The sequence below is a fragment of the Apium graveolens genome, chromosome 5 (assembly GCF_009905375.1).
Source record: "Apium graveolens cultivar Ventura chromosome 5, ASM990537v1, whole genome shotgun sequence".
NCBI lineage: Eukaryota > Viridiplantae > Streptophyta > Magnoliopsida > Apiales > Apiaceae > Apium > Apium graveolens.
Window position 1 is genome coordinate 41,310,457 of NC_133651.1, and position 22,099 is coordinate 41,332,555.

The 22,099-nt window shown below is 30.7% G+C and overlaps 1 protein-coding gene across 2 annotated transcripts; it reads left to right on the top strand.

Moving 5' to 3' along the window:
* The first annotated feature begins 12,878 nt into the window (after positions 1 to 12,878).
* On the top strand, positions 12,879 to 21,086 carry LOC141723888 (putative protease Do-like 14). 2 transcript variants are annotated; one of them, XR_012576389.1, is made up of 12 exons: positions 12,879 to 13,020; positions 13,118 to 13,198; positions 14,470 to 14,616; positions 14,734 to 14,882; positions 14,959 to 15,239; positions 15,466 to 15,532; positions 16,976 to 17,106; positions 17,566 to 17,686; positions 18,039 to 18,131; positions 18,709 to 18,830; positions 18,918 to 18,993; positions 20,787 to 21,086. XR_012576389.1 is itself a non-coding variant. In XM_074525831.1 (12 exons), exons 2-12 carry the CDS (start codon positions 13,132 to 13,134, stop codon positions 20,860 to 20,862), a joined length of 1,269 nt encoding a protein of 422 aa, XP_074381932.1. In that variant the 5' UTR covers positions 12,879 to 13,020; positions 13,118 to 13,131; the 3' UTR covers positions 20,863 to 21,086. The 2 variants fall into 2 exon arrangements, 1 of the variants encoding a protein (XP_074381932.1); XM_074525831.1 differs by having other exon boundaries at positions 18,709 to 18,769.
* Positions 21,087 to 22,099: the final 1,013 nt, after the last annotated feature.

The window sequence follows — 22,099 nt, forward strand, 5'->3', positions numbered from 1 at the left end:
CTAGCACCCGGACAATAGGGTAGTATGAATATATAAATCCTTTATCTATATAATAGCCTAATATGGGGCATTTGTGAGATATTTTATTCAAGTTAAATGGTGAGACAAATTAATCAGTTTGAAATGTCTAAATTACCCTTGTAGATGTTATTTAATAAAATATGCTTTTTGTGAGAATCGAACCTAGGTCTTATAATTAATATGTACAATATCATACTAGGTCACTCAAGATTATGTGTAGTAAATCATATCCATACTAGGTGTGCTTGTGTATCTTGAAGACATATACATTTGATACTATATTTATCACACTTACTAAAAAAAATTAATCATCATTTTTTTTTTACATTTACTACTTCGTATTATATCTTTATATACTATGAATTAGTACAAATATGCGGTCAACTTACACATTTTTAAATGAAAAATTTTCCTTTTTATTTTTATAACCAAGAAAATATTGTTAGAGGGATTTGAATATATTAGATTGTCATCTCAATACCACTAGGCCAATTACTCATATGTATTTTGAATCATGCAAATAATATGTGTGTGAGTGTCGCATCAATGAAAATATAATTATAAATTTATCATCATATTACTATTTTAAATAACAATTTATTATTTAGGGCATTCGAAATTGAGTATATATGTTGATTTTGGCATTTTCTTACCAATTGGTCAATCACTGTTTTAAGTCATACAAAGTTTCAATCTGATTATCACAATATCAATCATGACGGTGTACTCATCCATGTTATTTTTCATATTTAAACTCCTTAAAAATAACTTTTGAGATAATATGACCATTTAAGATATAATTTTTCATATAATTTCTATAATGATGAATTTTACATGAGGTGATTTCTGAGTCATAATTTATTATTTCATGTAGATTCAAGGAAAAAAAATAGTTCTTATTAAAAATTAAAAAGGTTTCTACACAACTTGGTAAACGTATAGATATTCAAAAATTTTGGACATCATTCTCATAGAAAATATATAAGTCATGTATCTCTTTATATAGCTAAGACTGCATTTCTATCGAAATATTGTGAGCAAAATCTTGAACTCTACACATTTGTTCACTTTGATGTGATTAACTTCGTGTTTTGAAAAATAAATTAATATGTTGTATGTTGGAATTAATTAAATAAATTTTATTATAATATTTATATAAGATCAAATAACTTAGTTAATTATATTTTTTCTAAAATTAATTTAATTGAAAAAAAATAAGTTTACGAAAATAACTTTTAATGCTAATAGTTATCATACAACTGTATGATAACTTAAAATACTGTGTATTAATATTTAAAAATAAAAAATAAATGGTGTTAAAAGGAAAGAAAAGACAACTATTATAATGAAATAATATTTCATTTAAGAACGTTTTTACAATTAAAAATTGAGTTGGAAATTAGATAAACGAAATCATGAAATCCAAGTTTAACCATAAATCAGAACATTCAAAAAATCTTTAAAAAATATTTGTATAGTTAAATATTAATATATACATATAATAATTATAATGGGGGAAGAAAATTTCATTTAAGAACTTTTTCATAATAAAAGAATGAGTATAGAATAAGATGAACGAAATCGCGAAATCTTAGCTCAACCATAAATCATAATATTCAAAAACTCTACAACAGTTATTTGTGTAGTTGTGTGTGTGTATATATATATATATAATTTAATAAATATCCACAAATACCTACACAAATCATAATATTGCGATATATATATTTACGATGTGTTTTAGCAAATGGAACACATCTAAGGATTGTATTGACTACTAATGTTACTTTTCATATGAATTTGCATTACCAAAATACGTACTGATTGAAGTAAAAATATTTTAACGACACATGTCATGTATGATAAAATAGTGACACAAAATTAAATAATTTTTTTAAAGATATTGAAATATAATTTTATTGTCATGTGCTATAAGATAATTCTTGACTCCACTAGATATTACCAATGATACTATATTAGATTTTTATTAAATTTAAGATACCTGATAAATTAGACCTTTTACTGAATTTTGGCATTTTATAGAATAGTGCGTGATAAACTTTCAGTAAGAGGTAGTATAATAGAGTTATTCATGTTAAATTGTCAGTAGGGGAAGGATAAAGTTTACTAAGGTAAACATTCATTTACAAGTATAAATATAAAATTTAGATTTAATATCATTTGGAAGTGGGAGGTTTTTCGGGATAGGGGGTTGGAGGTTTTTTCTTTTAAAGTCTAACGAGGATTAATAACAACCAATGATTTCGTCGAAACCATGAACCTATTATCGTCGACATGTCGGTAACCTCTTATAGCTTGAGGCAGTAGAAAATTAGACACTTTGCAGTTTTTTGTGCCTCTTACAACTCGAGGCACTAGAAAATGTTATACACTTTGCTAGTCAAGGCCTAGATTCTGAAGGTCAAGGAATTTATGATGCTTTTATTTGCATCAAGGCCTTGAGGTAGAATCTCAAGCCCTTGATCCTGACTTAGACAATACACAACACAAGTACTTCATACAAAGACTAATCTTTGTACTTATTTATCAATGAATTACACTAAGAAAATTACTTAGATCCATATCTGAAATTTCCAAAAATTACGTAAGGAACCTAACATATTAAAACTCCAAACTTTCAATTATCTAACATTCCCCCGCAAATCCATACTGAAATACATATTAAATTTTAACATGACACATTTTTTCGGAGTTGATACTTTTCCGAGTTTGAACCCTCCCAAGTCCTTTACTTCGATGGTCACCGGATATAGATGGAATATTTTACCTTGAATCTCTATCCGTTTGGTGTAACCATATTACATAGACGACGACACGTCAAAGGCTATGGTGATGATCTACGGTTTTGAGACGTTAATAGTCATATCTCGATCTTATTCGTCGAATGCTTCAAGGAATAATCCATTCCTCTAATTATAACCTCAAAATTATATTTGCCCAGCTGGGAATCTCCAGAGATGAAATGCTACCATCTCATCATAAAGACTTGACCCCATTCATAGTTTTTTTAACTCTTTCTATACTTGCAGTGATAGTACCTTAAAGGTTTACATAGGATTGACTCTAGATACATAAGTATTAATCTATTGTAAAGGTACATCTGACTCGCCCTTACGACTTGTTATTACTAAACTGAATACACTTCGAGGGATCTCCTCTCAGGTGTATTGGGTTCCCGCCATTGATGAATCATGTTGGGCTAACAGTCTCATCCCCAACCTAGACTAAGGACTACATCATGCTCAAGTCCTTTAATCAAAGGATCAGCTATAATTTCTTGAGTACCAATGAACTCAATAGCAATGACCATGTTAGACACTAAACCTCTTATAGACTTAGTCTAGCTTGGATGTGTCTTTTAGTTTTCGCATTATACTTAACACTTCTGATTTTATCGATAGTTGTACGACTATCACAATGAATAGAAATAGCAGGAAGAGGTCTGCTTACTACAGGTAACACTGACATAAGTCCATGTAACCACTCAGCCTCCATCCCCGTGGCATCTAATGCACACATGACACAACTTAGCCTCAAAAGTAAACTGGGTAATCAATGTTTATCTAGAAGACTTCCAGGATACTGCACCACCTACTAGGGTAAACAAATATCCAGTCCCTCCATTAGAACCATATTTTTTAGCTATCTAACTTGCATCATTGTCCCCCTCAAGTACACCCAAAAAACTCCAGTAATGCAAATCAAGGGAAATAGTTCCCTTACGATATCTAAGAATTTTATCTAGTGCCTCCCAATGAGTCTTGTTTGGATAACTCGTGTATTTTGCCAACTTAGACACAGAATAAGAGATATCCGGTCTAGTCACATTAGCAAGATATTGCAAACTTCCAATAATCTGAGAATAACTTAACTGAGACACAGGAACCCCTGAACTATTCTTAAAAGGAACCCCTGAATTAAACGGTGTACTGGAGATTCTATAATTTGAAAAACCATACTTCTCAAGTATAGATTTCTCTATAAATTGAGATTGTGACAATGTTATTCCATCAGTTGATTGTGTCAACTTGATCCTAAGAATCACACTAGCTTCACCCATGTCCTTCATTTCAAAGTTCCTTTTCAAGAACCTTTTTGTCTCATTAACAATCCCAATATTGGTTTCAAATAATAAAATATCATCCACATACAAGTATAACATAATACTTTCACTACCTCTAACTTTATAGTAGATACACTTGTCACTTTCATTAACTAAAAATTCGAAAGATAAAACATTTTCATCAAACTTTTTGTGCCAGTCTACAGAAGCTTATTTTAGGATATAGATGGACTTGACTAACTTACAAACTTTCCTTTCATTACTAGAAGCGACAAATCCCTCAGACTGATCCATATAAATCTCTTCTTCAAGGTCACCATGAAGAAAAACTGTCTTTACATCCATCTGATGAATGACGAGACCATGTACAGAAGCCAATGCTATAAGAATTTATATAGTAGTCATTCTAGCAACAAGAGAGTATGTATCCAAGTAGTCAATGCCTTCTCTTTGCCTAAATCCCTTAGCTACAAGCCTAGCCTTATACTTATCTATTGAACCATCCGGGTTCAACTTTCTATTTAAGATCCACTTACAACCTGTAGTAGAAAACCTAAGAGAAAAATTAACTAACTCATATCTTCCGTTAGAAACAATAAGGTCCATATCACTTTTCACAGCACCTTTCCAGTGCCTTGACTACGAAGAATCAATGGCCTGACGGAAAGTTAAAGTTTCGTTCTCGACATTGTAAGTGATAAAATCACTTACATGGTCCTTAACAACCTTTGTGCGCTTACTCCTTCTAGGTTCCTCTACTTGGTCGGGATTAGAGCTACTAGCAGGATCCACTCCCATATTTGTCATCCTTCCATATGATCAGGAATGGAACTCGATGTGCAAATGGGATCATCATTAGAAACACTTTGAGGAATACCTTCCTTCATAGAAAACATTTCATCAAAGAAAGTTGCATCACAAAATTCAACTATAGTTTTCACCACAATACCATCTATGTCAGATTTTATTACTAAAATCTCATAGCAGTAGTGGAATCACCATAACCTAGAAAGATAGTATCAACAATCTTTGGTTCTAGTTTCTTTCTCTTGTGTTCAGGGACAAGTACCTTCGCAAGACACCCCCATACTCGAAAATATTTCAAACTACTTTTCTTATTTCTCCATAACTCATATCGGGTATTTTCCATATATTTCAAAGGGACTCTATTCAGAATATGGCAAGCCGTATTCAGAGCCTTTCCCCACATGTACTTAGGAAACCCGTAGTTAATAAACATATTGTTGATCATATTAGAAAAGGTTCTATTATTTCGTTCTGTCACTCCATTAGACTCAGGTGCGTATGATGGAGTAACCTCATAAACTATACCATTGCTTTTGTAAAATTCATCAAATGAAGTACTCGTATACTCACCACCTCTATCAGATCTCAAACGTTTAAGTACTTTACCATTTTATGTTTAAGCTTCATTCTTATACATAATGAGCTTATCAAGTACTTCATCCTTATGCCTAAACAAATAAACATAACAGTATCTACTACAATCATCAATAAAGGTAATAAAATATCATTTATTATCTTTAGTCAACAAACCATTAAATTCACATATGTCAGTCTGAACTAAATCCAATATTTCAGAATCTCTTACAACATTGTGAAAAGGTTTTCTAATTGATTTAGAAGAGACACATACTTGACACTTAGATTTCTTATCAATGGCATGCTTTGGGATTAACTCTAAATTCATCATATTCTTTAAAAAACCAAAATTTAAATGACTAATGCGAGAGTGCTACAAATCATATGATTCAATGCAATAAACAGAAGAAGCAACAATTTCATTAACTAAACCATCAATCACAGGTTCAACATTAATTAAAAATAAACCATCTGACAAATAACTTTTGCCAAAGAATATACCAGTATGAGTAATAACTGCTTCATACACTTCAATAAAAGTTCAAACCATCTTTAACTAAACAAGATCCACTAATAATATTTCTACGAATGTCGGGAACATGATGCACTCTAGTCAGGGATTGAAACATGATTGGAAACAGTCCTCAAGTCCACGTTTCCTATTCTTAGCACTTGTGCAGCACTAGCATTCCCCATAGTCACTGTCCTTCCATGAGCTTGTTGATAAGATACAACTAGAGTTTTGTCAGCACAAATGTGCACATTAGCTCCAAGATCAATCAACAACTTATTAAACAGATAAGTGGATAATAGTACAGACTTATAGGTAACATACCCGTCATTGGTTACACTAGCATGTGCTTTACCAATAACCATATTGGCCATAGGCACAATAATGGTTCCATCCCCAAGCACAATATTTTCCTGAGCCACCACATCAGAATTCTTCTCTTTATTTGTAGGACAGTCCTTACTCCAATGATCTACCTGTCCACAAGGTCAACATGGTTTGTTTGTCTTTGGATTCTTAGCCTTGTTCTTTTTATTGTCATATTTACTGTTACTTTTCTTACTAGCTAGCTTTCAATTTTGACTAGCTATCACTACATTTACCTTCGGACTCTCACTTTCACCCAGCATCACATGTCCCTGTTTGGACATGTGCGGCTCTTGCACGAAGATATCCAACATCAGATTAGTCCAAGTGATGTCTCCCTTTTATCTTTTCAGGGAAAGAGCAAACTCTTCCCAAGACTTAGGAAGTTTTTTAATCACTGACATCACCTTAAAATTGTCAGGAAGATCCATATTAGACTCTTTCAAAGCATGGACAATCATCTCAAATTTATGCACCTGCTCAGTCATGGACTTAGAGTCCACAAACTTGAAGTCAAGGAACTTAAATATAGAATCTTTTTCAGACCTTGCGAGTCAGTATTATGTATTTGATCAAGATTTTCTCACAACAACTTAACATTATAGACATCCGATGAATAAACATCAAACAGAGGGTTCACTAAGGCTACAAGAATAGCAGCCCTTACCACTCCATCTTTCTCTTCCCGCACAACATAAGTTGTTATAGTCTCAGTTTTACCTTGATCAATAACAGGTGGGTTATATTACATCACCGGCCAAAGACCCTTAACCGTTAACCACAATTTCATCTTTTTCTGCCACCGAGAAAAACCAAAACCCCCATTGAACTTGTAAGGTATACCCGAAAGATCAATGGGCTGTGAAAAATGATACGTGGTCCAATCAATGGTGGGTACAGTACCACCAGTACCAGCCAAAGGTTGACTACTAGGAGTAATCGCAGTTTCGTTCACCATCTTGAATTATACGATTAATAGAATATAATTAATATTTCTTCAAGATTGCTGGAAAAATTATATAACATGCAACAATAGGGCAATTATATTCAGTTCACATCATAATTCAAGAATATGGAACCAAAACCAATTAATAAAAATAATCACGAAGGTCAAACAAATTTGATAATCATAAACAACAATATTAAACAATAATGAGAAATAATGCTTATCTATATTGTAGCTTTAATATTGTATAACAGCTTAGTCGCCGAATCTTGTAAAAGACACGACTGTTCTTGAAGAGATATTTGCCCCATCTATGCTGTGTTGGGATGCGGGGAATTCATTTTCAGGATAAAACAGCAACAGAGCAATCTGTCACAGGCCGACAAAGCTCAACATCGACCACATCTCAATTCGCACGAAAAAATTATGTATACGTATGTATATTTGGGAGAGTGAAAAAGAGAGGCTAGTTAGGGTTCTTATCTTTCCCTTCAATCCCTTTTCTTCTTCTATCAAAAAGTATATATATTATCATATATAAAAATATATTTTAGAGCCTAATTATTATTATTAAGATAATAATAATCATTACTCTTATTTACATATTAATATAAATATATGTATATGTCTTTTGTGGTCAAGGTCTTGACTCAGGACGCTCAAGGCCTTTATATCGTTCTAGTCAAGGCCTTTATTCTGACGGTCATGGTATTTAGAACGCTTCTATTTGCATCAAGCCCTTGAGGGAGAATCTCAAACCCTTTATCCTCTCCCAGACAATATACAGGTACTCCATAAAAAGACATATCTTTGTACTTATTTCTCAATGGATTACAATAATAAAATTACTTAGATCCATATTTTAAATTTTCCAAAATTACATAATAAATCTACCTTATTAAATTTTCTAACAGTCTTCAAGTCTAGTATATTAAATCCTGCATTTTTCTGGTCATTTTGGAGTGTTGTGGGACATGATATGATTGATTTTGTCAAAAGTTTGAGAAAGTTTAAATATATATATAACTATGAATTTATTTAAAAGAAAAGGATGATCATCTCATGGCTATTGAGAACGAATAAAATCAGATGATTCTATTTCTCAATCTTTCTGATTTGCTCCTACGGAACCAAGACCGAAAGAATTGAAAAACAAGTCACTCACAACCACTGATGAAGGATTCCTCGAAAAGTTAAGGATTAGTATTCTTTTTTAGAAATCGAATGGATTCGGTCTTATACATACGCGAGGGAAGGTATTCAAAAAAGAAAGAAGATGGATTCTTCTTTCTTTTTTGATGACTTAGGAGCCGTGTGAGATGAAAGTCTCATGCACGGTTTTGAATGAGAGAAAGAAGTGAGGAATCCTCTTTTTGACTCTAACTCTCCTACTCCAGTCGTTGCTTTTCAATCTGTTACTTCAAAAGTAGCTGCTACAGCTTCAGCCACTCGAATTTTCGATATTCCTTTTTATTTCTCATCAAATGAATGGCATCTTCTTCTGGAAACCCTAGTTATTCTTAGCATGATATTGGGGAATCTGATTGCTATGACTCAAAAAAGCATGAAACGTATGCTTGCATATTCAACTCCCACCTACGTGCATACAGGGGTCATATATTTTGAAAAATTAATTATTCAAATGAGAATAATGTTAGATTTCTGAAATTTTGTTTCAAATTTTCAGTTGTATGCAAGAAGCATAATTATTTGACAATAATCTGAGAATAATCTCTGACTTTATTTAGTATTTGAAAAAATACCTTTACTTAGAGGGTGTTATATAAATAAATAGTGTATTATAATGATCAATTTGAATTTTATTAATTAAAATATGTAATTACAAATAAATACATAATATATTCATATTAAAAAGGTTTTGTACTCGATAAAAACGTTTGTACTACGTAATTAAAATATCAAATTCATAATTTAGAGAACGGGTAAGATTTTAGCCAAAGTTTGTAAAAAAATATTGGGTGAGAGCTTCCATCATTCATTCAATTTTTATTTATTTAACTTTTTTTGATGTGTCATGTCAATCATCGCATCGGGTGAAAAAGAGTAACGGGGATTTTTTTACGTATTTTTCTCTTTTTTCTCTAGTAAAAGAAACTTCAAAAGAATATTATTAGCTTTTTTTTCCATTTGTTATTTTTTTTTAGTTTCATTCTTTTCTCTTTTTCTCATGGTTGGAGTTATTTGATTTCTTATTTCTTGATATTTTTTTTGACGAATAAAGTGAAAATTTCATTAAAACATTGAACCCCGGCCGAGACAAATCCTCGTACTGTCAACTACAACCTGATCGTGAAACAAAAATCAAACTAACCAGATAGTTGTTTTATTTTCAGATTGTTTAACACGTAGAATATTCAAATTCTTTAAACTAAAACGTATTAAAATGACATCTCGAGTAATCCAACCTACATCAATTCCAAAAGTAGTAGTAACACAATTGACCTTCACATATCTGTAGCCCAATGTTCAAAATTATCAGTTATATCAACTGATATTAGAGTAACAAAAACCCCTAAAATACGAACACTTTTCTGTTGTGAAAGATAAGCTTTTGTGATATACACCACCGTCCCAGATCTGATATAAGCCTTACAGATCTCCAAAGATATCATATAAATCCTTCTCAGATCTCCATTGATAACAAGGTACTCGATAAGATCTCACCCGAAAGTGATTAGATCTTGATTTTATTGAAAAAGTAATAGATAAATAAAAGAGGAGACTGAAGAGTGAAAGGGTTTGATCAATTGATGGATGAAGATTAAAGAATAGAGAAGTGGTGGCTAGAACTCTAAATTTCGGGGTCGACTCTCAAAACCCTAAAATATTAAGAATTGATGTTCGGGCAGTCAAGTGGCAAACTTAATTCTTGATGTTAATTCTATATTAATTGTCTAACTTTCACGATCATTAGCCTTTATTATCACAATTTTAGAAAAAATAGTTCAAACTATCACAATCCAGTAAAATGAGCATTTCTATTATTTAAAACGTATTTTTTATTACATTTTTACAAAACGCATATTTTATTTACATATATATTAATTTTAAAATATAAAAGAACTTTTATATTTCAAAACAAAAATTAAAATTTTAAAAACATGCATATATGGTGTAAACACACAGCAATTATAAGAAAAATAGTCTTGATTCAGCTATTCCATTATTTCACTATTAAATAAACGGAAGTCTGTGATATTAAAAAAATATTTTATTAAGTTGGTGATATTTTGAAGCACTCACAAATTGTGAAATTTAGTATATTATTTTTTTATAATCATAAATCATGTTTACCAAGGCAACACCATACATTCATTGTCACAACATAAATCAATGATTTACTAGCTGTGTACCCGCGGCATTATTATTATTTTTTTATATAATTTTTTTCTGAAATATTTATTTTTTATTTAACTAATTTTTATTAATATAATTTTATTTCCTAAATAAACTTTATTTTTATAATGAATAATATATTTTTCAAAAAATTATATTTTTTATACTTATATATTTAGTCATTATTGTATTTTTATATTTAACACTGATAACCTAAATATAACATATATGTTATAATTTATTTTATTTGTTTCATTGTTTGATTTTTTTCACATTATAAATTTGTAAATATAATATTTTAATCATATCGTATATTTAGTCATTGTTTGGTTTTTTTTCACATTATTTTTTTATTTAAATATATTATTTTCTTAATCTTGTGGAATTTAATCAAAAATTAGAAAATTATTTGGATTTGCATCTTACGGTGTTTGTAATAATATGTTATAATTTGTCGGTTTTGTCATAGTAATTTTAAATATATTTTATTAGATTCGTATTTCAATTATGAATTGTAAAAATTTTATTATTATTATTATTATATTTTTTTCCTAAGTTTTATATTTTATAGGATTCATGTACTCTAAATTTTTTAAACGACAAACTATAATTTTTCCTTAAATTTTATAAGATTCATGTGCTCTAAATTTTTTAAAAAATAAGCTTATACATTCCTTTTTTAAAAAAAATTATCTAATTTAAACCAATTAATAAATGCCCTGTTACTTCTTACTTAAATTTATTTTTATTAAGATAGTTGTTGCTTGTATTATATGTAAAATATTTTTAATATAATTTTATATCATTTAGGATTATGTAATTACAATTTAATTTCTTAATTAATTGTGTATTGTATTTGTTATACCGATTATTAAGAATTATGATGGAATATTAGAATAGATGAAATACATATAGTATATAATATATTTTTTTAGATTTATATTTTAACTTTAAATTGTAATAATTTTATTAATATTATTATTGTTATTATATTTCTTCCTCGTTTTTGTGTTTTTTGATGTATTTGTGACAATATTTCATAATTTTCCTATTCTAGTAATGACTTTGTAAAAAAATACTTTACATTTTTTTGACACAATACTTTTAAAGTTATTTAAATAGTTTGTTTTTCAATTTTGAATTAAAATATTTTTATGAGTATTATTATATTTCTTCCTATTTTTTATATTTTATAAAATCCATGTATTCTAAATTTTTTAAAAGACAATTTGTCATTTTTCCTTTTACAAAATGAAATAAAACGCCTGTGATATTTATATCTAAATATAATCTAAATGTGTTTCTTATTTTATATGATAAAAATTGAAATTATCTTTTTACATATTTTTTTATTCAAACTTATCCATTCCAATTGTTTTTTTAAAAATGATTAACTTTAACCTGATTAACAAATGACTTGTTAATTCTTACTTAAATTTATTTTTATTAAAATAATCCTTACTTGTATTATATATAATATTTTTAATATTATTTGATATCATTTAAGAATGTGTAATTATAAGTTAATTTCTTAATTAAGTACTAATTGTGTTTGTTATACAGATTATTAAGTATTATAATAGAATATTATAATAAATTAAATAAATATAGTATATAATGTATTTTATTAAATTTTCATTCATTTTGAAATTATAATAGTTATATTATTATTATTATTATACTTCTTCCTTATTTTTATGTTTTATTGGATTGATGCACTCTAAATTTTTTAAAATAAATAAAACACATGTAATATTTATACCTAAATATTATTTAAATGTGTTTCTTATTTTATAAGATAAAACTAAAATAATCCATTCAAAAATATTTTAAATCAAACTAACACGTTTCAATTTTTTATAAAAAATGATTCTACCTTAACTTGATTGACAAACGATTTCTAATTATTAATTATATTTATTTTTATTAAAATAATTTTTCTTGTATTAGATATTTATATATAATATAATACTTTTATAATTATTTTATATTGTTAATTAGTTATCTATTTTGTTTGTTATACAAATTATTAGCTATTATAATAGTATAATAGAATAAATAAAATCAATAATTTAGCACATGCAACCAACCCTTATTATACCGTATTACCAAAACCCGCTTGCTCTAATTATATATAAGATATAATAATGTACTATTGAATAATAAGTAATTAATTTTTCTTTCAAAAAAAAGTGATTAATTCCATCCACCATATTAAAGCCCAACCCAAAATTAGATGAATGTTAGTCTATACAAAGGGGGGGGGGGGGGAAAGACAATTAAAAATTATTGGAATAGCATATAGACAGACCTCGGTTTCAGACTTTCAGCGGTTTTGCTCTGAGTGGGAAGGTGTTGCCCTGTTTGTTATAGTATTAGTTAATAATCTGTTTATTAAGCTCATGTTTTAGATTAAGGAGCTTAGCTTGTGATTTTTACGTTGTTGCAGAATAAGAAAAATATATGGAAAAGCTGGGTGGAAAGAGGAAGTCAGTTTGGGAACGTGAACCACTATCAGTTGACGATATAAGTCTCTCTCTCTCTCTCGATTTGAGATACCTGCCTATTTATGTTTGGTAGAATTAGTATTGTACAATTTTTCTTTAATTAAAATTCACTGAGTTTTCATATATTCTTTTGGATTATAAAGGATATGACCCTTTTAGGTCATTTAATAATGACAGTTAATAATATAATGAGTAGGTGCTCTTAGCAGTGTAGTCTTGATGAACTAAATTGGAGTAATATAATAAGGTGTTCATGAGTTTGGCAGTCCTCATCGAATTACCTAAATAAGAATTAATGGTCCCAGAACTCTAACATGTACATGCCCAACATAGCATATATGTATTGTACTAATGCTAAAATTAGTAGAGGATTACTACAACTAGAATCTGTTTATATGTTTGATTTTTCTTTTTGTATATATTTATTTCCAATTATTTCATTAGCACCCTCAACTTCTTTAATGACATCATAACATCCTACCTGTCATGACTAATGAATTAGGATGTTCAATTAAACAATCCTCTTAGCTTGAGGAATCGCAACATGATACATCTCCTAAAATTTAATCTACTGCGGTAAAAGATAATTAAACACTGGCTTTTGTATGTTTTGGAACCAATTTTGCACAAACGTGGTACCATAATGAGATTTCATTCCCGGGGAACAATAATTGATACAAAATATAGGACATTCTGACAATGGGGGCTAAGGTAAAAATTTGTCTGGTGAGTTTTGGACCTAAAACTATCCCGTAACTAGTCATGTACTTCTGCTATAGGACATGGGTCCTTTCCGAAAACATTTGAAAGAGATGATTGATATTATTCACAGCATAGTCATTGAATAAATTTGGTCACAAGTGATTTTGAACCCAGGATTGCTGAATAATAGTTAAAATTTTATCCATCGGAGCATGAGGCGGAAAGTAAAATATACAGTACATATTATTTTATATTATACACCACACACCCAAAAAAAGAGTTTGAAAAGATTTGAAGTTTGAAATCCAAGACCTGATGATCTGGTTAGGGAAGCTATACAACGTGTAAACGTAATGTCAAACCTCCACCTCTGATTTTAAACTCAGTGGAACTTCAGTGGCAGGAGAATACTTGGCCCACTAGTAATTGCCATGGCTTTGATAGGAGATTAAGATTTTCTGTAATCTCTCTTGGTCTGTTGCAGTAGTCAATAACAAATACTTGTGCGTGATTAGAGTTAATTAGCATTATGTATCATTTGTCTCTATCACTCAATTGATGTGTAATTTGACATTTTGGGAAATGTATACAGGTCCATCCGAAATAAATTACATCCATAACTTGGCTAGCAAGCGGCCAAAGTATAAAGAAAAAGATTGTAATTCAGATTTGGATGTCTATACAAAGATAGCTCTATTAAAGGTTTCGCCTTCAGTTGCGGGGCTTGTGTCTTATTCTGGTATTAAATTAAATGGATCCTGTTGATATTCATTATTTGTTGTTATATTTCTTGTATTTAATGGTTGTCAATGTTTGTACAGAAAATACTTTTTTACATAAATTATTTGTTGTCTAGGTGATGAGGAGATCAATCAGGGTTCAGGGACCATTATTGAGAGTAACGATAACGTGAACATTGTTTTGACTTCAGCAAATCTCATTAGACGCATTAGACGCTCTACATGTGTGCAGTTTGTAGAAAACAATTTGTTGGATAATCTCAAGGTAAACAGTTTTTTATTACTCAAAATCTTTAAAAATGAGTTTCTCATGTTGTGAGTGACTTCTATCTTTTTTGTAGGTCACTGTGTACACATGTGATGGTACGGGATACAAGGGAGAAGTTATTGCTCATGATTTTCACTACAACCTTGCTGCCATAAGGTTCAAGTCGGAAACTCCGCTTGCAACTGCAACATTGGCACATGTGGATGACTCTTTTAGCATTGCTTCAATTCCGCAGTCATTTCAGCTCCGTGCACATTTAAGGTCATCGAACCTTGTTCCTGGTGATAAAGTAATTGCTGTGGGACGTTATTTTGCTAAGGATTTTGATATCATGGCTGCTCATGGTGAATATAGGTAAAAATCAAGCTTATGTCATTTTCATATATCGGTCTTAATGTTTAAGAGTGGACCTTGCACACACCCTTTTTTTAGTTGGAAAATAATATTTTTAATTGTGTTGCCTTGGGGTTTTCTTTGTTAGATCTGCATGTTATCTTAATAATGATTTTGAATATATTATTAAAATCAAGAGTAAGCATGAGGCTCATTACTTATTCTTGTTCTCTTCGCTTGTTGTCAGCCTTGAACGTGCTGACTCTGAATATGATTGTAGAGAGCTTTTCACGGCAAACTGCATAATCACAAGGGTACATTCCTCTTCATTTCTTGACAGTAACGTCACTCTTACTTTTTAAATCTATAATTATGAGTTATTAGGGTGTCCTCATATGAGCTGTATTAATCTTTGTTAATATAAAGAAAAATATGGAATTTTACCAGAAACCATGGAAATTGAAAAAGATTTGACCAGGAACTATAAAATTGTATAGACCAGTCTAGAAGTGCCACTTGATTATACATTTTTAGATTAAGGACTCCACACGTGTAAGTGTGTTTAACTACACTCTATTGTCGAAACTATTGCATTGATAAGCAGGGCTTACTGGTACAATAAAGCAGTCCATTTATTAATACTTTGCAAATGTTGCGGGCGATATTCCCGCCAATGGCTGAGATGTTCAGTCGACTCCCTCCCCCTTTGTGGGGGTCCGCCCCCTACGTGTGAGCAGAAAGGGGAGGAGGAAAGAGAACCTGGTAAACCGTCTATGACTCTATGCAGAGATATTCAGTCGACTCTCTCCCCCTTTATTACGTTTAGGCTTGACTAATAAGATAGAAAGGGCTTTTCTCGCTCAGTATTGCTTTGGCTTCTCTGTAACTTGCTGGCGCAGAAGCTATCGCAACTAAAAGAAAATGAAATGAATTAAGGAAGAAGGCATTAGCATTAGAAAGACCGCAAAACTAGGTGGGAATAGTGAAATAAAGAGAAGGGGAAGAAGTGGGGTAGAGGAATGGTCAACTCATCAGGCTTATGACCTGAAGACTGCAGGTTAGAATAGTGGGCAAAACAGACTCCCCAGTCGAAAAGATAGGTACCTTTTTCGTCTCAAGTAGTTCTCCCGACCGTAAGACCCTTTATGAGTAAGGGGAATCGAACGCCGGGGAATTTGTATTGGCAACAGGGAACCGTTTATCACCCAGCCCTACCTACACTATGTATTTGAGGGGGAGGCTGGAACCGAAAAAGTCCTGTTGATTGCAATTAATCGTTCCTCGTGGATTTAGTTTATCAACAAGTAAAATACATCGATATACAGTTCCGTTACTGTAGAATCCTGTTTATACACATTAGAGAGTGAGATAGTGGGTAATTATATGGGCATCTAAGAGAGTGTGCACTTTACAAACTGGCAAGAGTCATGGTAACCAATGCTAGCTAATAAGGTGATAATAGGGGTTGCTATTAGGGATGCTGACAATGATCATTAGCTTAATGTTGTTGTGAATGGTGGAACACACTACAACGAATAATTTGGTGCTTAGACATGTTACAGTCCTGTGTAATGGGTAGTCGGGAAAATCGACACTCCAGGAAAGTTACTTTGTTGTCAAATTATGACAAGGGCCTTATGTTTTCCGAAAGGATAGATTTGTTTATGTTAGCGCTTGCATATTATATTATTATTATTTGCTTATCGCTAGACACCTCATCAGTATAGTTTAACCAACTACCTTTGCTTTGGTTGTAGTCTGGTGATGGTGGTCCCCTTATAAATTATAACGGGGAAGTAATTGGCATTACCTATTATGATTTTGGATTGATGCCTTGGATGCCTATCAACATTGTTCGCTTATGGTGGCAGCACTACAAGAGATTTGGGTATGTAACAAGATTTGTTTATTAATAATTATTATTATAATGTTGATGATCTTTAATTTATTAAAAAAATTTGACCTTGTTATATTTCAACTTAATTATTTGTACTTAGAAGTGCAGTTGTTCCCTCTTGCCTTTCTGACCTTTGAAGTCCATCTCTCTTCTTTTTCTGTGTGTTTGTAAGTATGTGATTTTTACAAATTGCCAACTGTGTGTATCAAGTATTTCAGATTCTTGGTTTGTTCTCTTCCAGAGTGACATGTAGAGTTCATTTAGTAATATTACTCTTATTGAGATAGTGTGTAATATGACAGATGACTATTAGTTTTTCTTGAATAAAACTTAATGTAATTCATGTTACTTGTTGCTAATTATATAGTGTTTTCACTTATAACATGTGTGAAATGTGTTTTTAATGATAACTTAATTATTCGTGTTCTAACAAATAGTCACTTGCAATAGGGAATATTGCCGACCTTCTCTCGGAATAGAAGCAACTAATTTATATGCAGCTGATATATGCATTATGGAGAGGTTGATGCTAAAATTTCCTAGCGTGTGTAAAGGTGTTTTCATTGAAAAGGTAACTTACTTTTGAGTAATAAATAAAATTACAGGGTATTCTCATATAAACTCAAATTTGAGTTGTGCAAATCTCATCTCTTTTGATTTTGATGTGTAAACAAAACCAGAAGAGCCAGGGATTTTATAGTATAAGATGTGTAAACTTTAAAGATTGTCGGTGTTTGAAGATTTTATAGGATTTGCCTTATCTGAGAAAAGTAAAATTTGTTTGAAGATATAAGATTCTATGAAGTCGTAGTAAAGTTAATTTTTCCGGTGTAGTGATTCCTAATTGGACAAACGTTTTAGTTTCAGTGATTAAAGCGTGCTTCTCGAATGCACACTTATTCTTTCTGGGCAACATTGTGTAGGTAGTACCAGGTTCATCTGCTGATCTGGCCGGTATTCACGCAAATGATGTTATAGTACAATGTGGTGGGAAAACAATTCAGGGTTTCATAGAGGTATATTACTTTTAATTAGTATGTTTTTTAGAGTATTTTATAATTTTATGGTTAATGTCTTCATGAAAGCAATGTGGTATTGAGAAGTGTGAGATGTAACCTAATGTCCGTATGATCCAAGTTCACCTTGGCTTTGATTAAATGTCTCTTCTTGTTATGCAAAGTTATGTAGCTAGTGTAATGTACTTCAAATTGTAATCAACAAGCCATGTCATGCTTCTGTGTCGTGTTGGAAACTGTATCATATTGTTGATACTGGCGGCTAATTATTGTTTTAAACAGCTTATACCTATAATTTATTTATCTTTAAAATATTGGTCAAGTTGCGTGGTTACATTATTACATTTTAGTAGCTACCATTGGATGTGGTTTCTCTAGTTCTCTATTGTGGCTCTCTGCATAACAGGCTTCACTAAGATAATCATTGATTGCTTGTATTGTGGTAACTCTTGCTTATTTGAAGAAATTGCTGCCAATACATTTGACATGGTTTATAATATGTCCTTGTATGCATAAAAAAATTGAGTATATGGTTTACACCCACTGAATTTGTTTCTTTCTTTTTTACTGTTATTAGTTTTTTGAGACGATCTGGGACAAAGTTGGAAGTCTCGTAGAAGTGGTTGTAATACGACCAGGTAATATTGCCCGCATACATCTTAATATGCATGTCGAGGCGATAACAGACTGTTTAAATAGGTCAGTTTTTTTTTTTTTTGTTTTTTTGCACTGACCAACATCATATATTAGTACTTTAATGTTCTATTAAATATTTTAATATTTTAGGTGGCCTTTCCGCGACTACAAATGAGGACTTGATTAGCTTGACACCTTTATTAACGCTTGACACCTTTATTAACAGGTATGAGAACTTTTTCTTCATCATTTCTTGTAACCATGAATACAATTGTTTTTCAGTGTTGTGGTGTCAGTATATCATATGCATGCATGCATGCAGGGACGGAGCCAGAAAGCAGACTTTGGGGTGGCGATTTTTTTTCGTAATAACTAATATATATTTTTAATTTATTATATATTAAATAAATTAATAAATATTATTTTTAACAGTTTCAATGTACAAATATTCTTGAATTCGTGTATCTAAATTCATAACTATTGTAAATATCATTAATATTATAACTAAATTTATAAAAAAATTATAAATATTCTTGAATTCGTGTATCTAAATTCATAACTATTGTAAATATCATTAATATTATAACTAAATTTATAAAAAAATTATATTTTTGAGGGGGCGAAAATTGAAAATAATTTCTTTTACTACTGAATATACAAATATGTATTTTTTTCACATAAATTTTGATACTAATTTCATGATTATACCGGAGTTTGGGGTGGCAGCCGCACCCGCCGGCCACCCCCTGCCTCCGTCCCTGCATTCATGACAACAATAATGCCAAATTGTGTTGAATTTATTGACTCACATGTGTCTTTTATGACCATGAATACAATTGCTGTTCAGTGCTCTTTTCGGAATAGATTTGCATGATATACTCCCTCTGTTTTTTTTATTTGTCGCTTTGATTTTTGCACACATTTCAATGTGCTTTGACCGGCTAGTTAAAATTATCATTTATAAAATTTTCTTTTTGTAAATAAAAGTAGACAACTTATATTTTAATTCACAAAAAAAAAATTAAAATCATATTTCTAACTAGCCGGTCAAACCACATTGAAATACGTGCAAAAGTCAAAGCGACAAATAAAAAAAAACAGAGGGAGTATGCAATATCAAATGCTTCATTATTGTGGGACAGAGTCGGGTTTTAGCAGAGTGCCCCTGACTGACGTACTGACATGCATTGTTATTTTTCGTCTTTAGAGGACACCTCTGCTCCTCAATCCTCACTTGTAATTATTATTTGTGTACAGTCTTAAAAGTATATCTTCTGGTGTTTCTTTAATTTAACGTTCATGTTATTATTATAAGCACGAGGATGAGATAGGGTTTGGTAGCTCAGAAGTCTTTTTATTTTGATTTATTTACAAATTAATCCAATCCAATTATATCTTTACAACTTACAATTATTTTCGAAGAAATACCTATTACGAGTTACATGTAAGAAAAGGCGGGAAAAAACTATACTAACTAGAATGAATTAGGGTCCAGCTGAATTATGCCCCCAAATAAGCGAACTGCTCATAATCACATGTAATGCCGTAGCGTATGGAGGCTTGCCGTAAATATTAAACCGATAAAGTCGTACCGCGTTCTCCAAGTGGTCATGTGGTTTAACAAATTCTTTATGCAGTTTTTACTACTAGTGAACTTACTGTGCGGTGGTCATGATTCATTAAATAATTGATTCTCTATGCTGTTTTTACTACTAGTGAGCTTAGTGTGGTCATGACTCATTAAATGATTAATAAGGTCAATCCGTAGCTTTGTTTTATATAATCAATGAGGAAATTAAGTTCAAATATTTTTATCATATCTCGGGCATTCATGGAATTTATTTTTTCATGCCACTTTTTTTGTGTGGTCTTGATCACCTATTGACTTGTTTTCTTCAACCTAGCAGTCACGCTACTAACCCCTTTTTTATAGTTTTCCTTTATTTTAACACTATTTCACGTTTTCTAGCTGTGGTTTGGTTTTGATTGGTTATTAAAATTTAATGTCATTCTGTGCAGGGTAAACTGTAATTTATTATATACCTTTTGGAAAGGAAGTTCTTTTGGGAAGACGATGCACCGGCAGGAAATTTAGCTTTTGAGCAATTAAACAAGGACAACTTTTTGGATGACAAGACAAACTATTGCATTATGTTTTGGATTTATATTTAGATATGTAACAAATTTACTTGCTGCTGCTAATCACACAACATCGTTTGAATCTCTATCAAGCTTATCTACTTGGATATATACTTGTACTTTGAACTTGGAGAACTCAGACGTTTCCCCATAATAGACTTTTTTTGCATACCTGCAACATGTTAAGAGTTCTCATAATTCTTACTTATATCACATAATCATTTACAGTCTCTGTTAGTCATTGTTAAAATTTGGCATTTAACTTCTCTTTACCTTGACCAATGTCTTATATGTACTTTCCTTTGCTTATAATTTGTTGTTTAATAACCAAACTCCTTCAAGATACACCATATATCAGATGACATTCGTGGCCGAAACATTCCTAAATAATCTGTATGTACTTTCCTTTGCTTATAATCTGTTTCTCATGTAGCTAGTATAGACATGTGGCATGCTCAACTGGTTAACATTCCTGCATTTGTTGTGAGAAAATTGCCAATTTCTTGTTAATCCAAAGTTCTGGTGTCTGTAATAGTTGATCTACACAACATAAATCTTCATTTTCTCATATTGACAATTTGTTTGATCTATATTTTTTTTAGGATTTTTGACATGTATGTCCGAAAGTTTTTAGAGCTAATAAATATGTTCATGATTATCTGTTTATTATAAAATTATGTAATATCTGAGGTATAGTTAACATAAGTTAATTAATTATCAACGTGCTTATAATTTATATATGTAAAACGTTACCAGTCTGCATAACGTTGTTAATTTAACTCAATGAATATATGATACATTTTCTTGTATTTAATATATGATTGAAAAAATACAAATAGCGTTATTAGTACGTGTTTATACAAAATATTTCATTAATACTGCATATAAAATAAAACTAATACAGTTAATTTAAATTAACTTAAACAACATAATGTAAGTTTTTAATATATATATATATGTTGTGATAGATGTCATATCATTGTTGATATTATGATTCATCAAATAAAAGTTATTATCCACCTAATTTTTAACTCATTGAAAAAATTCCTGATAATATTGATAATTTTCAGTTTCATAACATAAGTTGTTTTTCGTATCACACAATCATCCATGTTTGATATAATGTAAGACATCTCTTTCGTTTTCTCATTCCTTGTATATGATAGATCAACAAAATTATATATCATTTTGAA